At 40.2% G+C, this 26,548-nt stretch overlaps 1 protein-coding gene across 2 annotated transcripts in view; it reads left to right on the top strand.

The window, feature by feature from the left end:
• Positions 1-26,548, top strand: part of ELAPOR2 (endosome-lysosome associated apoptosis and autophagy regulator family member 2) — a 76,504-nt gene that overhangs the window by 5,734 nt on the left and 44,222 nt on the right. Inside the window, exons 3-8 of one of the 2 annotated variants that reach the window (XM_060020346.1) lie at positions 2,589-2,675; positions 4,967-5,072; positions 6,112-6,264; positions 6,886-6,974; positions 19,306-19,486; positions 21,162-21,290. In XM_060020346.1, the coding sequence (XP_059876329.1) occupies positions 2,589-2,675; positions 4,967-5,072; positions 6,112-6,264; positions 6,886-6,974; positions 19,306-19,486; positions 21,162-21,290 (745 nt within the window). The remainder of the gene's footprint in view (positions 1-2,588; positions 2,676-4,966; positions 5,073-6,111; positions 6,265-6,885; positions 6,975-19,305; positions 19,487-21,161; positions 21,291-26,548) is intronic. The other variant, XM_060020345.1, reaches the window with a different exon arrangement.

Below are 26,548 nucleotides of genomic sequence, written 5' to 3'. Positions count from 1 at the left end.
GAGACTTTGTGTGACAGATATTTTCCCCAAGATTCATTAAAATTTTTTTTACAGCTACAGATGCTACTTTGTTTAAAAATATGTTTTTACCAATTTTAGTGTTTGTTTAAAAGGCTTTTTTTCTCTTTGCAATTTCAAATATTTGAGTTATTTAAGTGTATTCATGGGCAGTTAGGAGTGTCTGTGTCTTTCTGATTCTGCCGGTTTTGTACAATCCAATGGAATCAATGGATGAGATAGTTGATGTCTCTGACAAGAGATTAAATAACATTACAGAATATAGGAAAAAACAATAGTCTAACAGAATGGGCTGTTACCATGAAAATTATTTATTTATATAAACTGTATCTAATCTTGCAAATATTCGTTGTGGCAGTGACTCAGATACTTGAGAAAAACTTCTCAGATTGACTTCTTAAACCAAAAAAAAGTGTGTGTTGTGCAGGCAACTGGGAAAATATCTTGTAAGTGTTTCTGTGGTCCAGATTTCAGGAATAAATGTACTGATCATGCTAAAACAAATTTATATTGCTCTTGTTAATGGAAGTTTCTAAATCAGAAGTTTGCTAGGAAGAGATATTTTCCATGAAGGTATGAGCCTTAGGCTCAAAGTCAAGAGATTCTGGCTCAGGTCTCAACTCTGCAATTGCTAGTTGTATGTTATTGGACAATTAAGTTAACTTTCTAGTCCTCAGCATTCCTTTTTGTAAAGTGGATCGTAGACAAGACCTTTTAAGAGGCCTCCCAGCTCTAAGGTCCTTTGATGAGTTTAAGATGTTAAGCAATATTCAAACAGATTGAGCTTTTAAGTTGCATTTTGTTTGTAAGATACTTCTCAGACTGAATGATTCTCTATTCCATTGGACATTTTTGCAATATTACTAAAATAAAGTTAAGAAGCAAGATAATTGTATAATTGTTAGAATAAGCATTGAGTTTTGTGTTGTCCATTAAGTCCTTTGAGAGTTGTCAGTAAAGGTACTCTTAAGGCATGAAATTTCACTACTTTCTCTCAATGATACCTTTGTTCTTCTGGATAGAGACTGAAAAGGGATGGTGAGTTCACGTTCCTTCTTTTACTGATGTTTCAGCTTTATAGGTTGCAGTTTATTGACTCAGGGTCAACACCTTATGGCCATCCTGCAGAATGGTTAGTGGAAAGAAATTGTCTGAAGACTGAAAGATGCAGATGCACCTGTGAACAATTCATAATTGAAAGCAGTAAAGTATTTAATTTTAGGAGTCTGGGAGTTTCATTCAGCTCTCCCCTCCACACACACTTTTTTTTTTTTTTTTAATGATGAAACTAAAATCTGGAGAGAATAAATGATTAGACCAAGGTTATACCTTTACTGGTTACTTTTAGAATACCAGGAGAACTGAGATCTGTAGAATGCCAAGAGAATGTCACGATAATCCATGATGTCTGATATCAGCTGAAAAAAACCTTTCAGTTTATCTAAACATTGACCACCAAAGGTGTATTCAGGGTTCCTATCTGTTTAAAAATGGCTTCCCACTTGCATTAGGATTGTCATTATGCTTATAACATAAACATGACATTTGAACTCAGTTAAAGCAGATGTCCTCAGGAGCAGTCAGTATTGTCTGGCATTTGGCTGTTGCAAGGATCTGTTTTCTAGTTAGTAAGTCTTTAGGAAATAACTTGTATGGAAATTTTTTTTTTTTTTTTTTGCGGTACGCGGGCCTCTCACTGTTGTGGGCTCTCCTGTTGCGGAGCACAGGCTCCGGACGCGCAGGCCCAGCGGCCATGGCTCACGGGCCCAGCCGCTCCGCGGCATGTGGGATCTTCCTGGACCGGGGCACGAACCCGTGTCCCCTGCATCGGCAGGCGGACTCTCAACCACTGCGCCACCAGGGAAGCCCAAGATGGCCAAATTTTTGATGTCTAGGTATTCTTCATAGGCCTGGAAGAGTATGTCCCAACTCCTAGGTATTTGGGAAGAATTGTCTGAAAAGCACAAAGTGTTTGGTGCTAAAGATATTAGCTGTATTCATTTGCACTGGCATAGAATATCATTAACATCTGTCCCCAGATACCAGCTGGGGGCTTTGACTTTGGCTGTAGCCACTTACCTATACACGTTTGGGTTAAGTCCCGGGGAAAGGAAGACAAAGCAGATTTCATTTATTTATTAATTTAAAAATTTAACGGCCCCAAATCTTATAAAAATAAGCTTGATTTTTATACTTTCGGGTCTGCCTGGTGAATGCAAGCTTTTACATTTTTGTGATGACTTTTTCCCCTTTATGTGGATTTTCAGTGCTAACTCTCTCTCCCTCTGCCTCTGCCGCTCCTGCTTAGCAGCCCCCGCCGCCCCCGCCTTCTTAGTGGCCTAGTCTTTTTGTTACAGTAATGAGGATGGTTTACTTAGAACTACTAACTCATATGCAGTTGTCACTTAGGCTCCAGAGGTCTTGGCACGTTTACTTGTTGAGAATTACTCATGGCCATTGTTTTGTAGACTTTGAAAGAAGCTCTTGCAGCCTGTCCTGTGCTGAGTAACAAATTTAATTAAAGCCATCATTCAAGAAGCTTTACTGGGGCCCTTGTGTTTATTCCACAGATTCAAAATGATCAGTGCCAGGAGATGGACACCACTGCTGACAAGTGGGTAAAACTCACCGACAGTGGAGTGTGGGGCTCTCATTCTGTAAGTTTCTCTCTGTCCTCCGCTTCCCACCAACCCCATCCTTCTCCTTCCTGCCTTTCCCCAACCTTTTTTTTTTTTTTTTCTGGTACGCGGGCCTCTCACTGTTGTGGCCTCTCCCGTTGCGGAGCACAGGCTCCAGACACGCAGGCTCAGCGGCCATGGCTCACGGGCCCAGCCGCTCCGCGGCATGTGGGATCTTCCCGGACCGGGGCACGAACCCATGTCTCCTGCATCGGCAGGCAGACTCTCAACCACTGTGCCACCAGGGAAGCCCTTTCCTGCCTTTCTCTTTCTTCTTCGCTCCCTCTTCCTGCTCTTTCCCATCACACTCCAACTCTCCTCCTTTTAAAAGGGGCATTAATAGGAAGGAAGTCTACTCAAAACTAATATACAGAACCTCTGAGTATGTAAGTTTACAGATGTGGCAATCACATGAAAGAGAATCAGTGACTCTTGGCATTGGAAGGATCCTTGAGTTTCTTTCATCCAACTTTCTCTGCAGTCTCCCCAACAAATGATTTTCAAGCTTGTCTTATTGGGGAATGTGCTGACCCCATTGTTGGACAGCTCTGCATATTACAAAATTCATCTATGTCTGGAGCTGAAACCTGCTTTCTGTCTGTCTATTCATCACCCATTGTTCAAAGTTCTACCCTTTCTGGTTGTGTCTGGTAGACTAACTACTTATTTAAGGACAACTCTAAGTGCTTGAAGGCAATTATCAGGTAACACAGTCTCTGAATCTATTATTATTTGAGGCCTTTGGAGTGAGACATGGATTTAAAATCTAACTTTGGTTTACCGTAGTTGTGTTTCTTTAGGCAATTGGCTTCGTCTCTTTGATACTTCATAAGAGAAATGGGACCAATCTTGCAGAGTTAAATGAGATGATACATGGGGAGGGCCTAGTGTGGTGCCTGCAGTGTAGATTGGACACTGTTTCAATAAGTGACCGCCCATCCTTGCCTTTGTGTTGTAGCAGGTACCTCATCCTTCTTTTTTTTTGAAAAAAAAATTTTTTTTTCTGCATTGGGTGTTTTTTGCTGCATGCGGCTTTCTCTAGTTGTGGCGAGCAGGGGGCTACTCTTCCCTGTGGTGGGAGGGCTTCTCACTGCGGTGGCTTCTCTTGTTGTGGAGCACGGGTTCTAGTTGCGCATGCTTCAGTAGTTGCAGCATGCGGGCTCAGTAGTTGTGGTTCATGGGCTGTAGAGCACAGGCCCAGTAATTGTGGCACACGGGCTTAGTTGCTCCGTGGCATGTGGGATCTTCCCGGCCCATGGATTGAACCTGTGTCCCCTACATTGGCAGGCGGATTCTTAACCAGTGTGCCAACAGGGAAGTCCAGGTACCTCATCGTTGAGTGATTAATATCATGCACCCTTTCAGAGTACTTTTTCGATCTGTATGCCTGGAAGTGATATTAGTACCACTTAAGATCCATCCACCTAAGCATTCAGTCCGCTGGGCTTTGAAGGTACAAGTAACCCTTGCCAAGAAATATGCTTTCCTCACTTACAAAGACTTAACACAAAAGGAAAGTACTTAACACACTACTTCTCTGAATCTCTGGCAGGGTGAAGTAGGCAGATACGTTTTAATTTTCTACTGCTTGAATTTGGCCAGCCAGAGACTGCATAGAAGAGTAGGGTGGCAAATGAGAAAGCAAGGCACCCTTAACATTAGTTTACTTGACTGAATCAGCATGAAATTGATCAGAAAAGTATTTTAATTTATAAATATAAAAATGTTCTGGTGGCAAAGGAAACAAATATTAGACGTGGTATCATTTAAGTTCTGGAGTCATAGAGTTAAATCGGGTTATTCTATAAGAATAGTCCTATTTTTCTCTTGTTGCTGCTGCAATGTTTTTTGTTAAGTAATTTTAAAATGAAGCAAACTCATTCTGTTACCTTTTTTGTTTTCAGAGCCAAAGATCTACTTATGACTAGTGGCAGCCAATCAATATGTAATTGGGCCAAGTGCCTTTCACTGTCTAAAATGAGTCCCTTTGAAATATAAACCAAGACTTCATGCAAATGATTGGAAGATCATTTTATCTTTTATCATGCTTGAAGAATTTTCTTTTCCTTTTATCATTACTATATTTTGGGGGTTGGCAGACTATTTTTTTTAGAATTGAAGCAGAGCTTAGGTCTCAGTTAACAGTAGATTTAAATTTGTGGGTTCCATTTCATTATAATGCATTGAAAAGTGTATAAGAGATTAGCTTCTAGATATGGTTGTAGGTAGCATGGTTTATCTGACCTGAGTATCTTGTGTTCTCTTTATAGGTAATGTTGAAATCAGGCACAAACATACTGTACTGGAGAACTACAGGCATCCTTATGGGTTCCAAGGCCGTCAAGCCAGTGTTGGTAAAAAATATCACAATTGAAGGTATTTCACAGCAGTCTGCTCTGGTAGTCACCTGTCACATTTAATAGTTAGAATATTGATTACTTTGTTGGTTTTGCTGGCTTACGGGGATTTAGGACAGAAATTAATATGTTAGACATCGTATAGGCCTAGAGACCCTGGTTTTATTCTTGGCAAATTGACTGGGATTTTTTTTTTCCTATCCCTAAACTGAATTATTTAATCTGTGTGGAAAAAGTAAACATGATGACAATTGTAGGTGTATTTAAATAAAAGAAAATAATATTGATTAATAAGATCCTACTATTCATTCGAGAACTCTCTATTGTGCTGGCATAGTGCTTATTCAGGTCACCACTCTATCCTTAAAAATAACAGTGAGATAGATATCTTGGCCTGACTGTCTCCTACAACTTTTGCCTCTCTGAACCAGCTTCTGGCTCAGAAGAGTAGCCAGTAAACCCTGGCATGGTTCATTCTCAATTAGGGCTACTTTTAATGAAAGCAGTTGATTCTCCTTTATTAAAGTTTGGCTTAACGTTTTGGTATGTTCTAGGTACACCTGTTCCTGTGACGCTAACTCATTAGTCATAGGGACATCTGCTGGCAAAGGCTGGAATTACAAGCCAGAAGAAAAGTCGAGCTTTTCCCAGGGTCCCTTAGGTCTTGTCAGCTACGTAGTGAACAGTGGAGAAAAAGGGAGCAGGTGGCCACAAAGATGAGAGAATGGTATAGACTTGGAGGGAACCTTAGAGTTTATGCCACTTCTGATTAGTGGAGTTGTCTTTCGACAGCTGAGTTTATACATTGACTGTATACCTCTATCAAGTCTGAATCTCTTGTTGAAGTGTTTGCTCCACTTACGTGTGCAATTCAGTATTCAGCCCAGTTCCTTGCACATAGTAAAGACGTTTTTGGTGTTGAATGAATGGGATATAAAAGACCTGGGCTAAGCTTATTGTTAATATTTCTGTCTCACTTCGGGTAGAGGCGGCAAGGACTGATTTGCGTGTTGCTGTTGGATCCTCCCGTGCTCTCTCTGTTTTCCATTACCACACAGGGGTGGCGTACACATCGGAATGCTTTCCATGCAAGCCTGGCACCTTCAGCGACGAGCCAGGTTCATTCATCTGCCAAGTGTGTCCCAGAAACACCTATTCTGAGAAAGGAGCCAAAGAATGCATCAGGTGCGACGTGGACTCCCAGTTTTCAGGTAAAATGAGTCTCCAGTTGATACTCTTTGTTCTTTTCTTTCTAAATTTATGTTTGTTGAGAGCATATAGTCATAAGCCAGAAATCACACATACGATGTGATGGACACAGTGGGCCAGAAACCAAAGTGCTGAACGGAATCCATACTGAGTGGGTAGAATAGGACATCTAACTACCCCTTTCTGCAGGACTTTTCTCTTTGTCAGTAATGTTTTCTATTCCCCCCCCCCCCCCCCCGCCAAGGTAACTGTTTTGGACATGTTCATACTTGTCTAAAAAGGTTCATTTTGTGCTTTTAGATGATGCCTTGGCATGGAGATGTACTTAGAAACTTTTAATTTGTTCCAAATTTACAACATTCTGTGTTAATGGAGGAAATCTAATGTCTTCTTGGAAAAACTGTGATATGCTCCTTGTGTATCATGGAAACATTTATTGCTCTAGGGAAAAGAAAAATGCGGGCCTTTTTTCCTTTAGGCCTAGCTAGTTCTACCTAAATTCCTCTGGTGCAGTTATTTTTACTTTTCACTTGTCTGCTTTTTGTTTGTTTGTTTTCATGTTTGCCTTTCCTAAGAGTCACAACATAAATGACTCATTTCTGAAATTCGTTTTCCTGTTGCAGAAGAAGGATCCAGCAAGTGTAAGGAGCGTCCTCCCTGTACCACAAAAGACTATTTCCAGATCCACACTCCATGTGATGAGGAAGGAAAGGTACAGGCCGTGTTCAGTCAGCTCCATCCCACGTTTATCCACCCTTTTCCCAATTTGAGCAGACTCGAATTTGTTCATGAGAGTTAAATGAGTAGATTTATATAGTACGTGTGTGTAAGTAGCACGAAGGAAATTTAAGGTTTTAGACTCTGAAGCCCACCTTCCCAGCTTTGATTTTCGTATCTACTGCTTTTTAGTGCTGTGGGCAAGTTATTTGCTCTAAGTCTCAGTTTTTTCATCTGTAAAGCGGGAATAATGTCAGTACCTACTTCCTAAGGCTGCCATGAGAATGCATGAAATACTCAATTTAAGGTCCTTAGCACAGTGCCTGGCACATAGTGAGTGCCCAATTACTGCTGTTTTTAACAGTTACATTTTTGTCAGAAATAATATCGGGAGAAGCACAGCCTTAAAGTGTGTTCTGTGACTCACAGGATGGAAATACTGTGTAACTTCTCTTTAATTATTTGGTTACTCAGTAGCTTTGGTCAATAAAAGCCATGCAGCCATAGACTGATTCAGTTATGGCAGATTGCTGTGTAATTGCATTAAATGCAAAGTAATTACCGTATAAATGGCACTTAGCCAGAGGAATAATGCACACAGGAACTCTGCAGTTGACCTGCCATTGTCTTAATTAAAAAGTTAGGGACTTCCCTGGTGGTCCAGTGGTAAAGAATCTGCCTTACAGTGCAGGGGACGTGGGTTCGATCCCTGGGCGTGGAACCAAGATCCCGCATGCTGCGGGGCAACTAAGCCCGTGCGCCACAACTATTGAGCTTGGGCACCGTGACTAGAGAGCCCACGGGCCGCAAACTACAGAGCCCGCGCGCCACAACTAGAGAGAGAAAAACCTGCAGCCACAACTAGAGAGAAGCCCGCGTGCCACAATGAAAGATCCCGTGTGCCTCAACGAAGATCCCGCGTGCTGCCATTAAGACCTGACGCAGCCGAAAATAAATAAAATAAATAAACCTTAAAAAAAAAAAACAAAGTTAGCCCTACCAGCCTGTGTCAGTAGGAGAAACTGAGGTTAAGGTGGCTGTGCTGCAGCATTCTTTGTGTTTTTTGTATCTTTGAAATCATGACATTTAATTTCTTGACCTAGTTTGTAACATATACAGAGATGTCAGTATTACTTTCTTTTCTTAATTTTGTATCCTTAGGTTCTAATCTATAATTTTTATATTTATATAATTATAACCTTAGTCCTTAGGTTTTTTTAAAAAAGAACCTTACCCTTAGTCCTTAGGTTTTTTTAAAAAAAAATTTACTTTTGAATACTTAAGACCAAGTATATTCTTGTGTTTTACAGTATAACAAGTATTTACTAACTCAAAATAAGTCAAAGGAAGGCCAGTTTAAATTAGTGGAAAATTTCAATGATCAGAAGTACATCTATTACTTTTAATAAGAACAGTAACTAACAGCTTTTAAGTGACAAGGAGTTATGAAGTAAGATCTTGAATGCCCTACTATAATGGTCAGGTGAGGCCTATTTGGAAAATATATGTAGAGAGCCATTAAGGTGGGTTGAAAGTAACCTGGAATAATGTTTCTTTAACTAAACTTTTCTTAGCTAAACTTTCCTTATTAATGAGTAAGGCAAATTAAATTTGGTTTATTTTATGTAATAGTCATTCATTCAGCATTACTGAAGCTTAAATGAATGAGATCCAGTATACAAACAGATCTTGATTTTGCTATAATGAAAGTATTCAAAATTCATATTTTTATTATGTCAGTGAGCAGTTTTTATTATGTCAGTGAATAGAGTGACAAAATCTAGTTGACCTGGGCTTAAGGAAGTAAAGCCATATATTGAAATATATTAAATGTAGAATGCACAGAACACACACACATGCGCACACATACTCGTATATGCACATGTGTACACCCACAGGCGTATTGTGTACACACATACACACAAATTACGCTCTTTCTGTTGTGTCTGGGTAAACTCTGAACTTGTTCTTGGTATAGAACAAAACAGTGTACCACCCCACCATAAACTCAGACATTCTTTTTTTTTTTTTTAATTGGAGTAGAGTTGATTTACAATGCTGTGTTAGTTTCTGCTGTCCAGCAAAGTGAATCGGTTATACATATACATATATCCACTCTTTTTTTAGATTCTTTTCCCATATGGGTCATTACAGAGTATTGAGTAGAATCTCCTGTGCTGTACAGGAGGTCCTTATTAGTTACCTATTTTATATCAGTGATTCTTTAAAAACTGCTTTAAGACTTAATTCAAGAGAAATGTTTCTAGCTTCAGAAGTGAACAAAATGCAACGGGAACTTAATTAGATAACAGATATAGTGAAGAAGTGTGAATAACACATGTGAACTTGAATTTTTTTCTATTTTTGTTTGTTTCAACATTTTCATTTGTTGTGGTTCATCTTTTTAAGAGGTATGTTATTCTTGCTTGGAGGAGCCTGGTGATTTCCCGGTGGCTTAGTGATGTTTCCCAGGTTGTTCAACGACTGTGTTTTGGCTCTTTTTGTCCTGTCATACTCTTTTTGATCTCATTTTCCCCATGCTTGGAGAGGATCATCAAGGGAAGTGGCTCTTGAGGTATACAGACTTTGAACATTATAATTTGTACGACACAGGAACGTTCAAGTTTTTGAAGCTTCATTATTTGATTGCTTCCTGCTTCTAGGAGACTTTTTTTTTTTGGCGGTACGCGGGCCTCTCGCTGTTGTGGCCTCTCCCGTTGCGGAGCACAGGCGCCGGACGCGCAGGCTCAGCGGCCATGGCTCACGGGCCCAGCCGTTCCGCGGCATGTGGGACCCTCGCAGACCGGGGCACGAACCCGTGTCCCCTGCATCGGCAGGCGGACTCTCAACCACTGCGCCACCAGGGAAGCCCTAGGAGACATTTTTAAGGAAAATTTAAATTGGTAACTGGAACCATTCTAATCCTGATTAAGGGACTCTCATTTACATTGTGAAAAATGTGAAATGCCTACTCATTCACGCATTTATTCAGTGAACCTTTACGGAGCATTGGTTATATACAGAGTTGCTGGGTGATGAGAGCAGGGCCATGTAAGGATAGGGAGAAGAAGAAGATGCACGTCTCCATAGACGGTAGAGCAGTGGTTGTCCAGTTTCAGTGAGCATCAGACACACCTGGAGGCTCCTGTCTCAGATTTTCTGTTTCAGTAGATCGGGGGCAGGGCCTGAGAGTGTACATTTCTAAGAAGTTCCCAGGTAATTCTGATTCTGCGGGTCCAAGATCTCAGCAATTTGAGAACTGCTGGTCTAGACTTTAGAGGAAGAGGTAGTCTGTCAAGGAAAATGAATTATCATTTCCAATTGTTATTAGTGCCACAGCAGGGAAGTCTGAGGTTTTTTTGGGGGGGGGGGCTCTGATCAGATCAGGGAAGGCTTCAGAGCTGTGTAAAACCTGGGCAAGGGCATGGGAGGAGAGCATTTCTGCAGGAGGAAGCAGGATGGTGAAGACCTGACGTGGGGGGGAGCCTGAGTGTGACTAGAATGTGAGGGTATGAGTAGGGAGTTGCCCTGGGTGCCACAGGCTAGTGCTAGAGTAGGCATGCTTCCACAGTAGTGAGTTAGCTTGAAAATTTTACATATATTTTGTTTCCTAAAGGTTGCGTAGAGCCCACTTTTTACCTGTGTTGCATGAGGTACCCCCGTATGGTTACATAAAAGCACCTGCACAGATTCAGTGCTTGAGATTTGAGCCCCAAAGAATGTTGACCCATGATAATGGGCAAGTATTCTTCAAGAGAGGGCATCTTTTAATATTAACAAGATATTTGATGGAGCGTCTCCCTATGGATGACCTCCGTGTGGATAAGCTCTCTCTATGGGTAAGACAGAGAACCGTGGACCCAATGACATGGTCAAGTTGGATATATGGCTAACCCAAGAACTACATGTAAAATGTTTGATTTTATAATTGGATGGCAGCTAGGAGAATAGTTGATCTGGGTTAGCAGTATAGTTGTTATATATTTGCCACGGGAAGATAAATTTAACAAAGTATTTCTAGGTACCCTAACTCATACCAAGAAGAATATGAATTCACATAACTTATTTTCATCATATTATTGAGAAATCCTTAACTTGGCCTGAAGACATGAGGGTTCAGTATACCAAATAGTAAATTTATAAAGCTGGGTCAGGAAGATCTCTGTGCTTGAGAAATGAGCTCAAATTAGTAAAATCAAAATTTATTTGTGTCAAAGAAAGTCTCAGATATAAAAGTATTTAAAAAAGAGAAAACATTAACTTGCCAAAAAGATTTATAAGAGAATCCAGGCTTTAGAAGACCCGGCTCAGAAAATTAAAAAATACAGCAGATATTTAAAGGGGAAAAACTTTCCAAGAATATAAAAATTGAAAATTGGGTTTTCATTTAAGCTGTTTTTTAAAAAAATTTTTATTTTATATTGGAATATAGTTGATTTAAAATTTTGTGTTTCAGGTGTACAGAAAAGTGATTCAGTTATACATATACATGTCTCAGTTCTTTTTCAAATTCTTTTCCCATTTAGGTTATTATAGAATACTGAGCAGAGTCCCCTGTTCTACACAGTTGGGCCTTGTTGGCTACCTGTTTTACATATAGTACCCTGTGTATGTTAATCCCAAGCTCCCAATTTATCCCTGCCACTTTTCCCCTTTGGTAACCATAAGTTGGTTTTCTGCATCTGTGACTCTATTTGTTTTGTAAATAGGTTCATTTATACCATTTATTAAGATTCCACATGTAAGTGATATCATGATATTTGGCTTTCTCTCTCGGACTGACTTCTCTTAGTATGGTCACCTGCAGGTGCATTCATGTTGCTGCCAATGGCATTATTTCATTCGTTTTCATGGCGGAGTAACATTCCCTTCTGTATCTGTACCACGTCTTCTTTATCCATCCGTCCATGGACAGTTTGGTTGCTTGCAGGTCCCGGCTATTGTACATAGTGCTGCAGTGAAGGTTGGAGTGCACATGTGTTTTCGAATTATGGCTTTCACCATAGAGACGTGCAGGAGTGAGCCGGCCAGATTATAGGGTGGCTCTATTTTTAGTTTCTTAAGGAAGCTCCAATAGTGTTCTCCATAGTGGCCGTACCAATTTACAGCCTCACCAACAGCGTGGGAGGGTTCCCTTTTCTCCACATCCCTCCAGCAATTTTTGTTCATAGACTTTTTAGTGATGGCCATTCAGATTGGTGCCAAGTAATACCTCGTTGTTGTTTTGATTTGCATTTCTCTACTGTTAAGCGATGCTGAGCATCTTTCCATGTGCTTGCTTTCTTTCTTTTTTTTTTTTTTTTTGAATCAGTGTGTGGGAAATTTACCTTTTGAAGTTGGCTTCTTGAAAGTCTGCCCTTTTACGAATTCTCTTTCGAGTACTACCCCAGGACATTTGTTGAAAGCAGGTATCATTTTTTTTTTATTGGAGTATAATTGCTTTACAGTGGTGTGTTAGTTTCTGCTTTATAACAAAGTGAATCAGTTATACATATGTTCCCATATCTCTTCCCTCTTGCATCTCCCTCCCTCCCACCCTCCCTATCCCACCCCTCTAGGTGGTCACAAAGCACCGAGCTGATCTCCCGAAGGCAGGTATCATTTAGAGCTCCATAGGCCTTGTGAATGTCAAGTGCCCGTAAGCACCGGTTTTAAAGTTGTAGTTACGGGAAACGGCCACAAGGTAGCAGCATTTCTTCATGCCAAACTCGGGTTACTGGGGTAGCCAGAGGCTTGGTGAAAGTCCTGTTCCAGGGTTGTAAAGGAGAGTGGAGTGTGGTAGAACAGACACCCAAGGGCTTGTGTTTCTTTACATTTTCCCTCTTCCACTACAACCCCCACCCCTGCAAAAAATGTGCGGAGATTGCTTTCATCCGTGGGGGCAGCGACTCTAAGGAAGGAGGCTGGAGGTGGGCACCTCAGCATCAGGAGACATGGGGACCGGGTGACTTTTCAGTGCTCTTCCAGCCCAGACAGTCCACAGTTTTTTGGTTGCAGTAGGCTTGGCATAGCTGTAGGAAGGTCCGCCTGGATCTGGAGATTGTGGTCCCATCCAGAGGGGACCAGGCACTGCAGGTCCAAGGGGAGCTCCTTTGCTGGCACATCCTTCCCAGCTTCCTCAGCGCCATGAGAGTCCAGCCTTGGGAACCAAGGCTACTGAGGCTCCAGAGCTGTGAACCAGCCCGGATTTCCAGGGCCTGAGGGGAATATAATAGGCATTCCTTTTTTTTTTTTCTTAATTTTTAGATCATATTGGAGTATAGTTGATTTACAATGTTCTGTTAGTTTCTCCTGTACAGCAAAGTGAATCAGTTATATATATACATTTATCTATCTTTTTCAGATTCTTTTCCCATATAGGTTATTACAGAATATTGTGTAGAGTTTCCTGTGTTATGCAGTCTGTCCTTGTTGATTATCCATTTTCTATATATAGTAGTGTGTGTATGTTAATCTCAAACTCCTGACAATTCTCTTGTTCATCATATCAACAGAGGTTGTCTCATATCTGCCTGTAAAAGTCAGGGGGTTAAGGTAGTTTTGTAAAGGAGTCAGCAACTTACAGAAAAGCTTAAGGTTTTATCTATCTTGGGTACCAAAACTAGACAGAGTAACTTTTTTTGGTCTGTTTTATTTCAGGGTAAAAAGTGGTCCCTCCTACCCTTACCACCCTTGGATGTGATACATGTTTCCTTTTAATGGTGGCAAAGCAAGGTGTCACTTTTGCTTCTGTACTTGGAGATGATTAGAAAATTTAATGAACTTAAAAATTACTTTTCAGAATTGGAGTGGGGGAAGGCAGGGCAGGAGTGTCTTGACTCATGTGACTGGGAAATCATTGCAGAGCAAAGAGTTTTATCAAGACTTTCTCTTGCTCTTCTCGCTGATATTCTGAGCTCAGTTTGATTTCCTTCTCAGGTAGGTTCTTTGCTCTGGTGCCAGATACCCCCTGACATCTCTACCCAAACCACTGTCACCATCACAGCGTTTTATAGGAGGGCTGGCCGAAGTTTCCGAAAAGACTCTGGCCCTGCTTGAATCACGAGCCCATCTCAGACCAGCCATTCTGTCCAGTGCCGTGAGCTACTCTGGTTGGGCAGCTTAGTTCACCTTCTAATCCCTGTGGCTGGGGAGCCCAGACCATATCCCAGTTCCTTTCAGCATCACACAAGTCAATTCCTAAAGAGAGAGAGATGGTGTCTGTTACCACTTTGAAGTGAGAGTGATCCTGTACAGGTTCATAGAACACATCCACTCTTAAATAAGGTAGCTCTGGCAAGATTGTCTTGAAATACTGGGAATTCCCACATAATTTTGTACATACCTCTCTTGATACTTACGTGGTGATCATAGTTTGCTAGTGTTTTGGTATGAGATCACGTTATTGCAGATACTTGTAAAGATGACTGTTCCCTTCACCGGAGTCTCTGCTTCCTGTAGACAGAAACATGTTCTTAATCATTAAAAACAATCTCTAGGCCTAGTAGAGTACCTGGAATGCAGAAGGTAGTAAAACATCTTTTGAATAAATTAGTGAATGAGAGAATTGGTGAGTGAATGTATGATTAACACGTTTAGAGCGTTGTGTTCTGTCCTTGGTAGAGGCTTGGGGAAGTTTTCACAAAATGGGAAGAAGCTAGAGAAAAGAGGCCAGGATATTAAACTATTTCATATGAAGTATGGTTGAAGTTTCTGGGAATGTTTTTTCCGCTTGGAAGAAAGACACCGTCGGATGGAGGAATCATGATCATCTTGCTGGTGTTTCCTAGTTGTCCCAAAGAGATCTGATCTCTTTCCTTTGAATAACCATGACATTTCATGTTTCTCTTGGAAATGATGATGATGACAATAATAATAGTAATAGTAGTGATAGTATTAATAGCAGAAGCAGCTGTCCTTTACATATTTATCTGCATGCTTGCTCTTTCTGTGTGTGTGTGTGTGTGTGTGTGTGTGTATTCACACGTTGCCGCCAGTTCTTTTTTTCAACAGCTATGTAATTAGACATTAGAATACCCAGATTGCAAACAAGGAAGCTGAGGCTTGATGAGGTTAAGTAACTTCCCTAAGGTCATAGCTACTCATAGCTATATCTTAAGGCTAGAATTCTTACCCAACTCTGTTTCCAAATCTGATGCTTCTGTATGCTCTTTGTATATTTTTCTTTTTATATTATAGCAGTTTGTGAATCTGTCTTATTAAACTGTAACCTCCTTCAGAGCAAATAATTTGTCTTATTAATATTTAAACTTCGTATAATGCTTTCTTCTACACGTAGTAGATAGTTAATAAGAATTTCCCAAATAGTAAGTTTAAGCATTTGAAGGGAAATCTTAGAAAAAAAAGAAATAGACCTTTCTTTTTTATCCCATAAGGCAAAATTTGGTTTATCAGGCAAATTTAAAGAAGATAAATTGCAGTTGTATGTAATGATGTTCTGACAACCACAGTTGCCCAGTTCTGGAACGGCATGTTTTGTTAAATTGGAAACTTCCCGGCAAAGCTAGAGTAGTGCCTGGTAGGGAAGGTTGTTTTAGAAGGAAGCCTTCTTGAGAGGAGACAGCCGACCATGGAACTTCTTCATCTCTGAGTCTATGAAATTGTTGGATCATAAAGGGTTTGCTAGTGTTTTTGTATCAGATTAAGTAGTACTTTCTTTGCCCTTTAATTAACTTCAGTATTACAAATTATTCCAAGTGCTCAATGTCTGTAACACAGTCCTTCTGGGTTATAAAGCAGAAGTAAGATGGAGGGGACATTAAAAAAATAGGGTATAAAGGGGTATGGCTTTTAGATCAGCCTTTCTTCCTATATGATTTAAGCAAGTGGAGTGTACTTGGAGCCTGTGTTTCTTAATTAGGATGATAGGAAACAACATGGCATTTCTCAGTGACTAGGGATTTCTGAATTTATTTTATTTTATAAATGTATTTATTTGTTTATGTTTGGCTGTGTTGCTTCTTCATTTCATTGCTACGCGCGGGCTTTCTCTAGTTGCGGCGAGTGGGGGCTACTCTTTGTTGCGGTGTGCGGGCCTCTCACTGTGGTGGCTTCTCTTGTTGCGGAGCATGGGCTCTAGAACGCAGCCTCAGTAGTTGTGGCGCACGGCAGCATGTGGGATCTTCCTGGACCAGGGCTCGAACCCGTGTCCCCCGCATTGGCAGGTGGATTCTTAACCACTGCGCCACCAAGGAAGCCCCGGGACTTCTGAATTTAAAATAAAAATTTCATGACAGTCTTCTTTAAAAGCTTTTCTTAAAAGAAAGGTTTATTGAGTTGTAATTCTCATACCATACAACTCATCCACTCCCAGTGTCAATTTAGTGTTTTTTTATTATATTTAATTTTAGAACAGTTTCTTGCCTAAAGCCCCAGATAGAACCTCCGGTGCATTGTGTTTTTGGTTTTTTTTTTCCCAGTACAATGTTAAATCCCCATGGTGTCTTCCACATAATGGAAGAAGAGGACCCAGACTTTTAAGCATTTAGAAAAGGGGAAAACAGAAAACAGCAGAGGCTTCATAGAAAAGGAATCCAAGTGAATGCCGCTACATAGAAGGGTGGGCTGAGGACGTGCTTAGCACAGATGTGATGTTGAGCCTGGCTTTGAAGGAGGGGTCAGACACAACTCGGCAGAATGGGATGGTAATAACAAGAGAGACGAATGATGAGTGCCCGGTGATTTGCAGCCGGAGAGGACTGAGGTTTGGGAGAGGCAGAGAGACAAGTGATAGCCTGCCTGACCGGGAATATCTGAGTTAGAACATCATGATGCACAGGGCTGTTAGGTCGGAGTGACAATCAGTAAACCCTTTGAAACAACATGTAATGTAGCTTAGATGAGCTCAGCCAGTCTACAAAGCCTTAGTGTGTTTGTGCAGCGACTTTCGAAGGAAGGAAGCTGGCAACCGTGGACAAACCCAGTCTCAAAATTTGTCTAAACTTCAGTCTTCCCAGTTTTTAATTTTATTTTTAAGTGAAAACCAGCTTCCCATCGATACCCCCAATGCATTTCTTTAAAACATATTTTACTCATGCTTATATATTTTAAATATACCTGGAGGCTGTAGCTCTTCTGTAATCTTAATGGCAGTCTGCTCAGTTTCGCTCTATTAGGGTTTTGGTTTCATAAAGCATTTCATAATTTTATCGCAACTTGCCAAAGAATGACTTGATGGTTGGTTTTTCACCTGCACGGTGAGCCATCTGGTGCTAAAGATCATTAATATTAATTGTTATCTTTCCCCAGTCAGCCAGACTTGAAAGCATCTGCCCCATTAGAAAGAGAGGCACAGAATCAATCTGCCATGTGAAGCGAGAGGCTCTGCAAAGAAAACTTTCACTGTAGAGCATTTGACATTTGACTTTTCAACGTTTAAATGTTTAAAGGTGGTGCATATTTCCTAATTTTTAAACATGTACTGTGCTTGGATTGAAAATCGTGTGGTTAGCCAATCTGTCAAAAATGTACTTGCATACTTTATTATTTTTACCCTCACTGAGAGTATTTTTACTCTCCCTGGCTAGCGCTTCTTTACAATTACTAGCTGCGTTTGACTTCTGGGCAGGTATAAGAGGTCTTCTCCAAAGTTCCCTCATTTATAAACTCGTGCATAATAGAATCGAGCTCCTGAAGTGCTGGGGAAGATTGCATGGTGCCCCCCGGGATGAGCCGTTGATGCTCAACCTCAGCACCCCACCCACTCCCACGTGGGAGCCAACTTTTCCCAGCAATGCAGTAGCTCACACACAACTCATTGAGATTTTAATTAACGTCAAAATAAATCAGCAAATTTGTGAATTGCCTAGCCTTGGAAATTTGTTTTCTATGCTGGTGAAGCCAGAACTTATAAACGACAACCCCCCAAATGTAATGAGGTTTCATTTGCTTACGTTCTCTGAGTTTTACATTGCCTTTCTCAGAGGAATTGAGAGCCCCCGTTGGATACAGGATCTGTTTACTTTTTTCAGCTGTTTAGGAAACTCCAGCAGGAATAGCCATCATTTGGCAGATGGTGAGCGAGGCAGATGGGGGAAGTGGCTGGTTAAGCTGTATCATGATGTAGGCCATAAATGCAGAGAGAGAGAGAGTTGTAAAAAGAAAAAAAAGGTTGTTTAGACTTCTGTTGAGACCTCTACTTTTTAAGCCGTGTTCTTAAGTAACCTTCATTAGATAAGGTAACCTATTCGTCCATAAGGGAATATTTGAGAATGAAATCGAGTGGCCGTAAGGGCTCCCTATAGATGACTTCTTCTTAACTGGAAATAACTATAGAGAATTGCCTTTAATTTTGGGTCTCCTGCTTCAATATTAGACGTATCATTGCAGAAGCTGTTGTAAAGGAGAAGCAGTACTTTCAGCCGACCGTATGTCTAACGAGGGAACCCTTAGTCTCTTTTTAAAAGCGATATTAAGTTATGAAAGAGTTGATTTTTCTCTTTGCATTTAGAATGCCTTTTATGTTTTTCCCCGTGCATATAAGTTTTGTTTTGAAATGGCTAACCCACTTAATGTTTCTGGTTCCAAAAGACAATGATTTTATAATCACAGTTTTCTGGGTTTGGCTGAGTTGTAGCTACTTAGTTGTATCCTGTTTTGTTTTGGGGGGTGCGCATGTGTGAGAGAGAGGAAAAGTTGAAAAGACTACCCTCCTTGAAGGTAGATGTGATCTTAATCCTGTGGTTTGGAGCACAGGTGACAGGGCCTAGAAGCCTCAGGAGGAAATATTTTAGCTACAGCTCTTGTAGTCCAACATCAGGTTATTGGAAAAGACTCCGAGAGCATCTACCAGTGTTTATGAAATAACGGGATTGCAATGCGAAGCTAGAGATATTCTTTTAAAAAAATGACCATTTTGTTTTGTGATCACTGTGTGCAAAGCATGATGATGTGTGTTGTAGATAGGGGAAAGGAAGAGAGTAGTGGGGGTCTCAGCGTGAGAAAGGGAGTCTGCATAGAAACTTAGGGCAGTTAGGGAATAAAGTGAACAGTGGCTAGAAGAGTGAGGGCTGCAAGCATGCTCTGTGTATTTTAGAGAGGAATTTCATGTTGAGGCCATGCTGTGTATGACGTAAGGCCTCCTGCAGCTTAGTGTAAAAACACTTGGAGGTAATGGTCATTTCCCCACCGAAGTGTTTTTTTCTTTTTGTCTCATTTTGTTACTAAAGTTTTAGATTCTCTTCAGCTGGCCCTTCTATTCTATCACTGTTTGGACTTTACCTAATCTTTACCATGTCAATTTAACATGTTTGTTATTGGAAGTTTAAAGCAAATAAAGCATGTTATATGACTTGCAAGCCTATTTTTTTTTTTTCCTCTCTCTCTAGACACAGATAATGTACAAGTGGATAGAGCCCAAGATCTGCCGGGAGGATCTCACAGATGCTATTAGGTTGCCCCCTTCTGGAGAGAAGAAGGATTGTCCACCTTGCAACCCTGGATTTTATAACAATGGATCTTCTTCTTGCCATCCCTGCCCTCCTGGAACGTTTTCGGATGGAACAAAGGGTACGTGATATCAGCTGGTTCAAGAGTTGGACCGTGAGTGAAATAAACTTGTTGGACTACATTGACATTGTCCCGAATTGTTTTTATGGAATTTTTTTTTTTTTTTTTTTTTGCGGTACGCGGGCCTCTCACTGCTGTGGCCTCTCCAGTTGCGGAGCACAGGCTCCGGACACGCAGGCTCAGCGGCCATGGCTCACGGGCCCAGCCGCTCCGTGGCATGTGGGATCTTCCCGGACCGGAGCACGAACCCTGCAGCGGCAGGACTCTCAACCATTGCGCCACCAGGGAAGCCCAGGAAAATTTTTAAAACACATAATTTTCTTATCTCACAGACTGAAGAAGAGTTAAGAAATATAAGGGAATTGTGAGACTGCAGTAGCTTATTCAACATAGCGTAAGGATAGTTTTTAATGGCATTTTGTGTAACACACAACCTCTTAATGGGATGATGCTTTGGTTATTTATAAGAAAATTCCACCAGTTTAAGTGATTATGGATAAGCGCTCCTTCTCCAGTGTGTGTGCACACATATATTGATACAAGCATAAAATACTTTTATTTCAACTGGAATAATCACATTTTGTGCTATAATAATAGCAAAAATTGATTATTTTGATCAGATAGCAATTAAAATAGTTCCTAAGTAGATTGTTTCATAGTGTACGTTTGGGAAGAATTTAGTACTTACCAAACAATAATAAAGTGGTTACGGAATTTGTTTCAGTTTTACTAGATAAAGATCACAGTGCATTTTTGTGGCAGGTGTCTTATCTGAATATAGCTGTGCTGTATACTTAATGTCCAGAGCCTCTGAGAGCATAAAAAGGACTCGAGAGTTGAATTGACTTGGGTTCAAATCCACTTGCTGCAGGCTACCAATAGTGTGATTTAGCCACTAATTTGAATTCAATTTTCTCATTTGTAAAATTGCAGACAATAATATCTAGCTCGTCATCACTGAGCAGGTTATATAAAGATGTCTCCTCCAGTACTTTGGTACCAGGAAATGCTTGCTCAATGAACATTTTCTCTCTCTGTCCCCTTCTTTTACGGTTGTGATAATGCCAAGTGTCTTGGCTAGATTAAAAACATGATTGTAATAGACCCTGTTATTTAGTGTCATAGATGTTAATTTAAGTTAGGTTTATTTATAAATCTAACTCTTTCCACACCCCCTCAGCTCCCATCATCACTTTTAAGTATAGCCAATATTTTGAATTTCAAGTAATCAGTCCATAATTAAATGGTGTAATAGTCTGTTAAGTTTAGTAACTAGTAGGAAGGGTAGAATATTTCCTTATTTATGAGTTCGAGGAAACTGATTCTAAGATCACATGTAAGTGAACTTATTTCAGAATCACCCTTCTTATGGAAGGTAATTTCAGTATTAGCAGTTATTCCCAGAAATGCAAGGAAAAATTATCTTAAAAGATTTTGTGTTCTTTTCCTTTTTCATGTTAATCAAGTATATATGTGCATACTCTATCCAGAATTATTTTTCTTTCTAGACTGCTCTTGAAAAAGTTGCTAATTCTTAAGGGAATTGGTGGTTTACTATCTCTCCTTTCCACTTGCCTCTCTGCTAGTTAAAGTTTAGTAGTGCTTGGAGCAGAGGAAGAGGAAGTTATCAGGATGTGATTTAATTGTAATTCTCTGCCCCATTTGTCTCCTGTAGAATGTAGACCATGTCCAGCAGGAACAGAGCCTGCACTTGGGTTTGAATATAAATGGTGGAATGTCCTTCCTGGCAACATGAAAACCTCCTGCTTCAATGTCGGGAATTCAAAGTGTGACGGAATGAATGGTAAGTTCAGAATCAGCCTTCTCAGTGTATTTTGGTGATAGAGACTCTTGGACTCACCTGTGTAAAAACACACCAAATATGGCTATGAGGAACTTCAATCTTAGCATTTGGCTACTTGCCTGTCTTCCCAGACCTCACATAAAAATAGTAAATATGATGTCATAGCCACATGAGTGCCCTCTAAGAATATAAACTATTTTGCATTTTTTTGGAGTCAGTTTTGAAGTGGATGTTGCGGATCACCATTTACGGTTGTTGTAAATACCAGAATAGATCACCAAGGGAGGCAATGAAATTTGTGTTGTTTGCCACTTGGAAGAGTCATAGTGTATATATAACACTGTATGAAAGCATTTCTGCCTGGATTGGTTTTCTGGCTCAGCACTGAGCCGTGAGGAGGGGTTACATCATCTTAACTCCCCTGGCCTGTGAAGTCTATGATCGTGTTTACAAATGTATATGAACCTCCCTTACTGAAAACTTGGAAATATGGCAGAGTTCTGTAGGACGGTTGCTGAATTTTATTTGTTCTTACATTTTAAGTGCATGGTGAACCTACCACTTAGTTACTCTGCAATATTTGTTGGTCAAATGAATGACAATATCTATGTATGTGGGGTTTTTTTTGTTTTGTTTTGTTTTTTGCGGTACGCGGGCCTCTCACTGTTGTGGCCTCTCCCATTGCGGAGCACAGGCTCCGGACGCGCAGGCTCAGCGGCCATGGCTCACGGGCCTAGCTGCTCCGCAGCATGTGGGATCTTCCCGGACCGGGGCACAAACCTGTGTCCCCTGCATTGGCAGGCGGACTCTCAACCACTGCACCACCAGGGAAGCCTTATGTATGTGTTTTTAAACTTGACACTAGAAATAGGTGTTATAGATACTAGGATTTTACACTAAAATGTGCCCTTTACTTTGATAAGCTCATTGGCATTTTTTTTTATCAGTTCACTTTTTCTCAATACTGTATTTTAGATCATTGTAAAAAAAGAAAAAAAAGCTTTCTAATCACATCTGTTTTAAATCAGCACCTATCTGAAATAAACAGGCTTGGGATGTAGGAAGTGAGATGTACACATGAGTACTCAGGTTGACAAATCGTAGGTCCTTGAATAATTCTGGTTAAACAGATGCGTGAAAAAAAGCCTTTATACATAATGAACGTTATGGAATAGCGTTCCATAGTTCCATAACGCTATTCCATAGCGCTACGTTTATCAACTAATAATCCTGCTTCTGGGAATTTATCCTAAGGGAGAAGAAAAAAATAACACAGCAGTAATTACCCGACTATAAGGGTTTATGTTCCAAAAAGATCCTTTGATTGAACTCTAAGTTGAGGAAGTTTAAGACATAGGAAAAACAAGAATGGGAATGTATTGAAAGCATTGATATGTTTGTGTGTGTGTGTGCATGTGTGTGTATTCACTTATTAGTGAAGATTATCTGAAACTTTTGTTTAGTCTTTTAAAGAAGTTACTCTTAGTCTAACTCTCATGACAGTATTTGATTTAGCCACTTGCTTACTCATTCACTAGAGGCTGTAATTTAAATTTTTTCTGATTTTCAGAAATGTTCAATTATTAATTTAAAAAGTATACATCTCTGCAATATTTAGTATGTGATATTGAAAGAGCAGACAGTAATGTGAAAAATACAGAGGTAGAAGGTGACGTATATTTTTGTGACTGGTGGTACAGTAACCAACCTCGGGAAAAGCAGTGCTCAAAATAATGGGGGTCAAAGCGAGAGGCCCAGGGCGGCCTGTCTCATGAAGTCGTTACTCCATCATGGAATTAAAGTGGATGGGCTCTGACCAACTTGACTGTGTGACTTGCAATACTTTGAGGTTCTTTGGTCTTGTCAATCTGAATTTACCACAGTTTTGGAACAGGTGTGTAGAAGTACATCTTCCTGTACTGGAATTTTGCCCAAGAGGAATTCAGAGTTGTAAACAAATTAGTGTTTATTCATGAAGCTTTCATTGAGCATTACCTATAATACCAAAAATGGAAATAAGCTAAATTCCAGCAATATGATAATGTTTACAAGAGTTATGCTGTACTAATTGGATGAAATGTTATGTAATCATTAAAAATGACAGCAGATGGAAAGCGATTTGGCAGCGTTTCAAGCATTTTGAATGGTCCCATCCTCCACCTCAATAATTCCACTTCTGGGAATTTATACCAAGGAAACAATGTGGTGTAAAGAAAGAAATTATGCACAAATATGTTAATTTTAGTGTTATTTATGAGAGTCAAAAATATGAGAAAACAAAGTTTTCAACAATGGGGTGTGATTAAATAAAATGATGATATAACCATACAACATATTGTTAGCTCTTTAACACTAGATATAGAAAGGATTTTTAATGGGGAAGTATTTTTGATGTAATGATTATTAGAAAAGTGAGAAGGTAATGCTAAATGAAAAACAGAAAATACAGTAAATTATAAATAAAACCTAAAGTATATTTTTAAGAAAATTATGCACTAGAAAAAGAGAGAAAAGAAACACACTGAAATGTCAGTCTATCACTTGGGGGTGGGAGGTTTCTGAGAAGTCTGAATTACTTCATTTTTTTCATTTAGTTTACTCTGTTTAATAAATATTCCTCATGTATACACATTGCTTTCAAAATCAGGATAACAGCACAAAATATTTGTTTAAAAATATATTTATTTGACCCAGTAGTTCTTTTACTGGGATTCTTTTCTAGAAAAATACAGAAAAGCTTTACCCAAAATATCTTCATTATAGTGTCACTTCTGCTCACTAAAAGATAAAACAGTCCAAATGGTTACATTGAATGTATGGTCAATAGGAGGTAAGTCCTGTAGTATGAGTGATTTAGTAAATTATGGGAATTAATTACATCTGTCTACATGATAAACTATTAATTTAGTTATTTAGCATGTTATTGAAGACTTTATACATATAAATGCTTATGCAATAATGTTAATTCATAAAACTATGAAACAAAATGTTATCAACAATAAGATCTCAGTTATGTAAAAACATGTATGCATCAAAAAGATAGTGAAAAGAAACACCTCAGAATGTTAACAGTAGTTTTTTCTGAGTGATGAGTTTATAAATAATTTTAGTTTTCATCTTCAAATTTTTCTGTAGCTTTCAAAATTTTATGATAAATATAAATATGATTTCTAAAACAAAAATAAATCTTAAAATAGAAATTGTGGGGCTTCCCTGGTGGCACAGTGGTTAAGAATCCACCTGCCAATGCAGGGGACACAGGTTCGAGCCCTGGTCCGGGAAGATCCCACATGCCACGGAGCGACTAAGCCCGTGCGCCACAACTACTGAGCCCGCGCTCTAGGGCCTGTGAGCCACAACTACTGAGCCCGCGTGTCACAACTACTGAAGCCCATGCGCCTAGAGCCCGTGCTCTGCAACAAGAGAAGCCACCGCAATGAGAAGCCCACGCACTGTAATGAAGAGTAGCCCTCGTTTGCTGCAACTAGAGAAAAGCCTGTGCGCAGCAACGAAGATCCATCGCAGCCAAAAATAAATAAATTTATAAAAAAAAATAGAAATTGTGTATAGAAACATGGAGAATGTGGGATTCATTCTGAGGGATACAGCAAAAGACAAAGGTGCTGCAACAATGTATCACAAACTGGGGGGTTTAAAACAACAGAAATGTACCCTCTCACTTTCCAGAGACTAGAAATTTGAAAAGCAGGTATGGGCAGGGTCGTGTTCCTTCCGAAGAAAAGCGTCTGTAGGAAGACCCTTCCTTGCATCTCCTAACTTCTAGTAGCTCCAGGCACTCTGTGGCCTGTGGCAGCATAGCCCGTCTCTGCCTCTGTCTTCACGTGAGCATCTTTTCCTTGTGTCTCTGTGTCTTTACACGGTGCTCTTCCTGTGTGTCTGTGTCTAAATCTCTCTCTTCTCATAAGGACACCAGTCATACTAAGGCTCACCCTAAGGACCTCATCTTAACTTGATTATATCTGCCAAGACTCTATCTCCAGATAAGGTCCATTCATGTGTACTGGGGATTAGAACGTCAGTATATGTTTCTTGGGAGGGGATACAGTAAAACCTGCAACAACAGGCAATGTTCAAACATGAGAAATATTTGTTTCCTCTTGCAGGGATGTTGGTCCCCTCCAAACCTCCATGCTTGTCATCCATGTACTCCTTCCTTTTCTTTGGCCTTCTCTGCTGTTCCATTGCCCCGCATGCCAGCTGAACACTAGAGAAACCTTCGTAAATCCCCCCTTTCTTGGTGTAGAATTCCTCCACGTGGGAATATCCCTCTCGCTGTGACCCCCATCACAAGTTTTCAGTCTCTCTACGCTTAACTGCCTCTCACATTACTTACACTGCAGTCAAGGGCCTGGTGTCCCACTGGGTCAGACTGTTTCGTGGCTGTTCTACTCTTAGCATTAGGAAGTGATAGCTGCTTATCTCTCTTTTCAACCACATGAACCTTTAGAGAGCAAAAATATTGGCATTTCTCTCTTACTCAGGTAGCTTCGTACATAACCATTCTTTGAACTAGCTTGATTTATGTGTGTTTCACATATCACCTTTCTGTGAACCGCTGATGATAACATTTGGAAAATTGCCACATCACCAGTACAGCACTGATATTAATCTCTTTCCCAGTTTCTCTCTTATGCCTGTTCAAGTAGCAGAAGTTGACATTTTCTTTTGGAGGTACAAGTGTCCATGTTAAACATTGCCATTAGTTAATAACCTTGCTCGATGGTGTGTGAGGGCTGCGTCTCCTTTCCTCATTTCATGGTGGCCGTTTCAGCCCATGGCACGCTGATGGTTTCTCTGCAGAAGACAGACCTCACGTCACCTTTTATGTGCATCTCTATTACCTCATACTATTAACAGTTGTTAGCTATGTCTCTCATAGTCTACTGATTCCATAGTGAGGGTGGACCCAGTCTTGTCTTTCTGTCCCTAAAGTAGGTCATGGTTCGTGGCATTCAGTGAAAGCAAGTTCACTGAGTGAATAAGTGAGTGAATGCAGAACAGGGGTTGAATTAGGGAACAACAATACAAGAAACTCTAGGAAAGAACCTCACACCCCGCATCTTCATTGAGTAATTTGAAGTTTCTGTTTCCCATTGGTTACCTGAAGACTAGGATGTTTTCATCTTAGTATATCGAAATGGATAAAGACCATCTGTTCTAGTTAAAAATAAGTCATGCCTCATTGCGAAGACTGTTGTTAATTTGACCATTAAATACCTTTGATGCAAAAATATGCA

The sequence above is a fragment of the Delphinus delphis genome, chromosome 9 (assembly GCF_949987515.2).
Source record: "Delphinus delphis chromosome 9, mDelDel1.2, whole genome shotgun sequence".
In the NCBI taxonomy this organism is placed as follows: domain Eukaryota; kingdom Metazoa; phylum Chordata; class Mammalia; order Artiodactyla; family Delphinidae; genus Delphinus; species Delphinus delphis.
The sequence above is the reverse complement of the archived record's forward strand: the minus strand, read 5'-3'. Positions and strand labels throughout refer to the sequence as shown.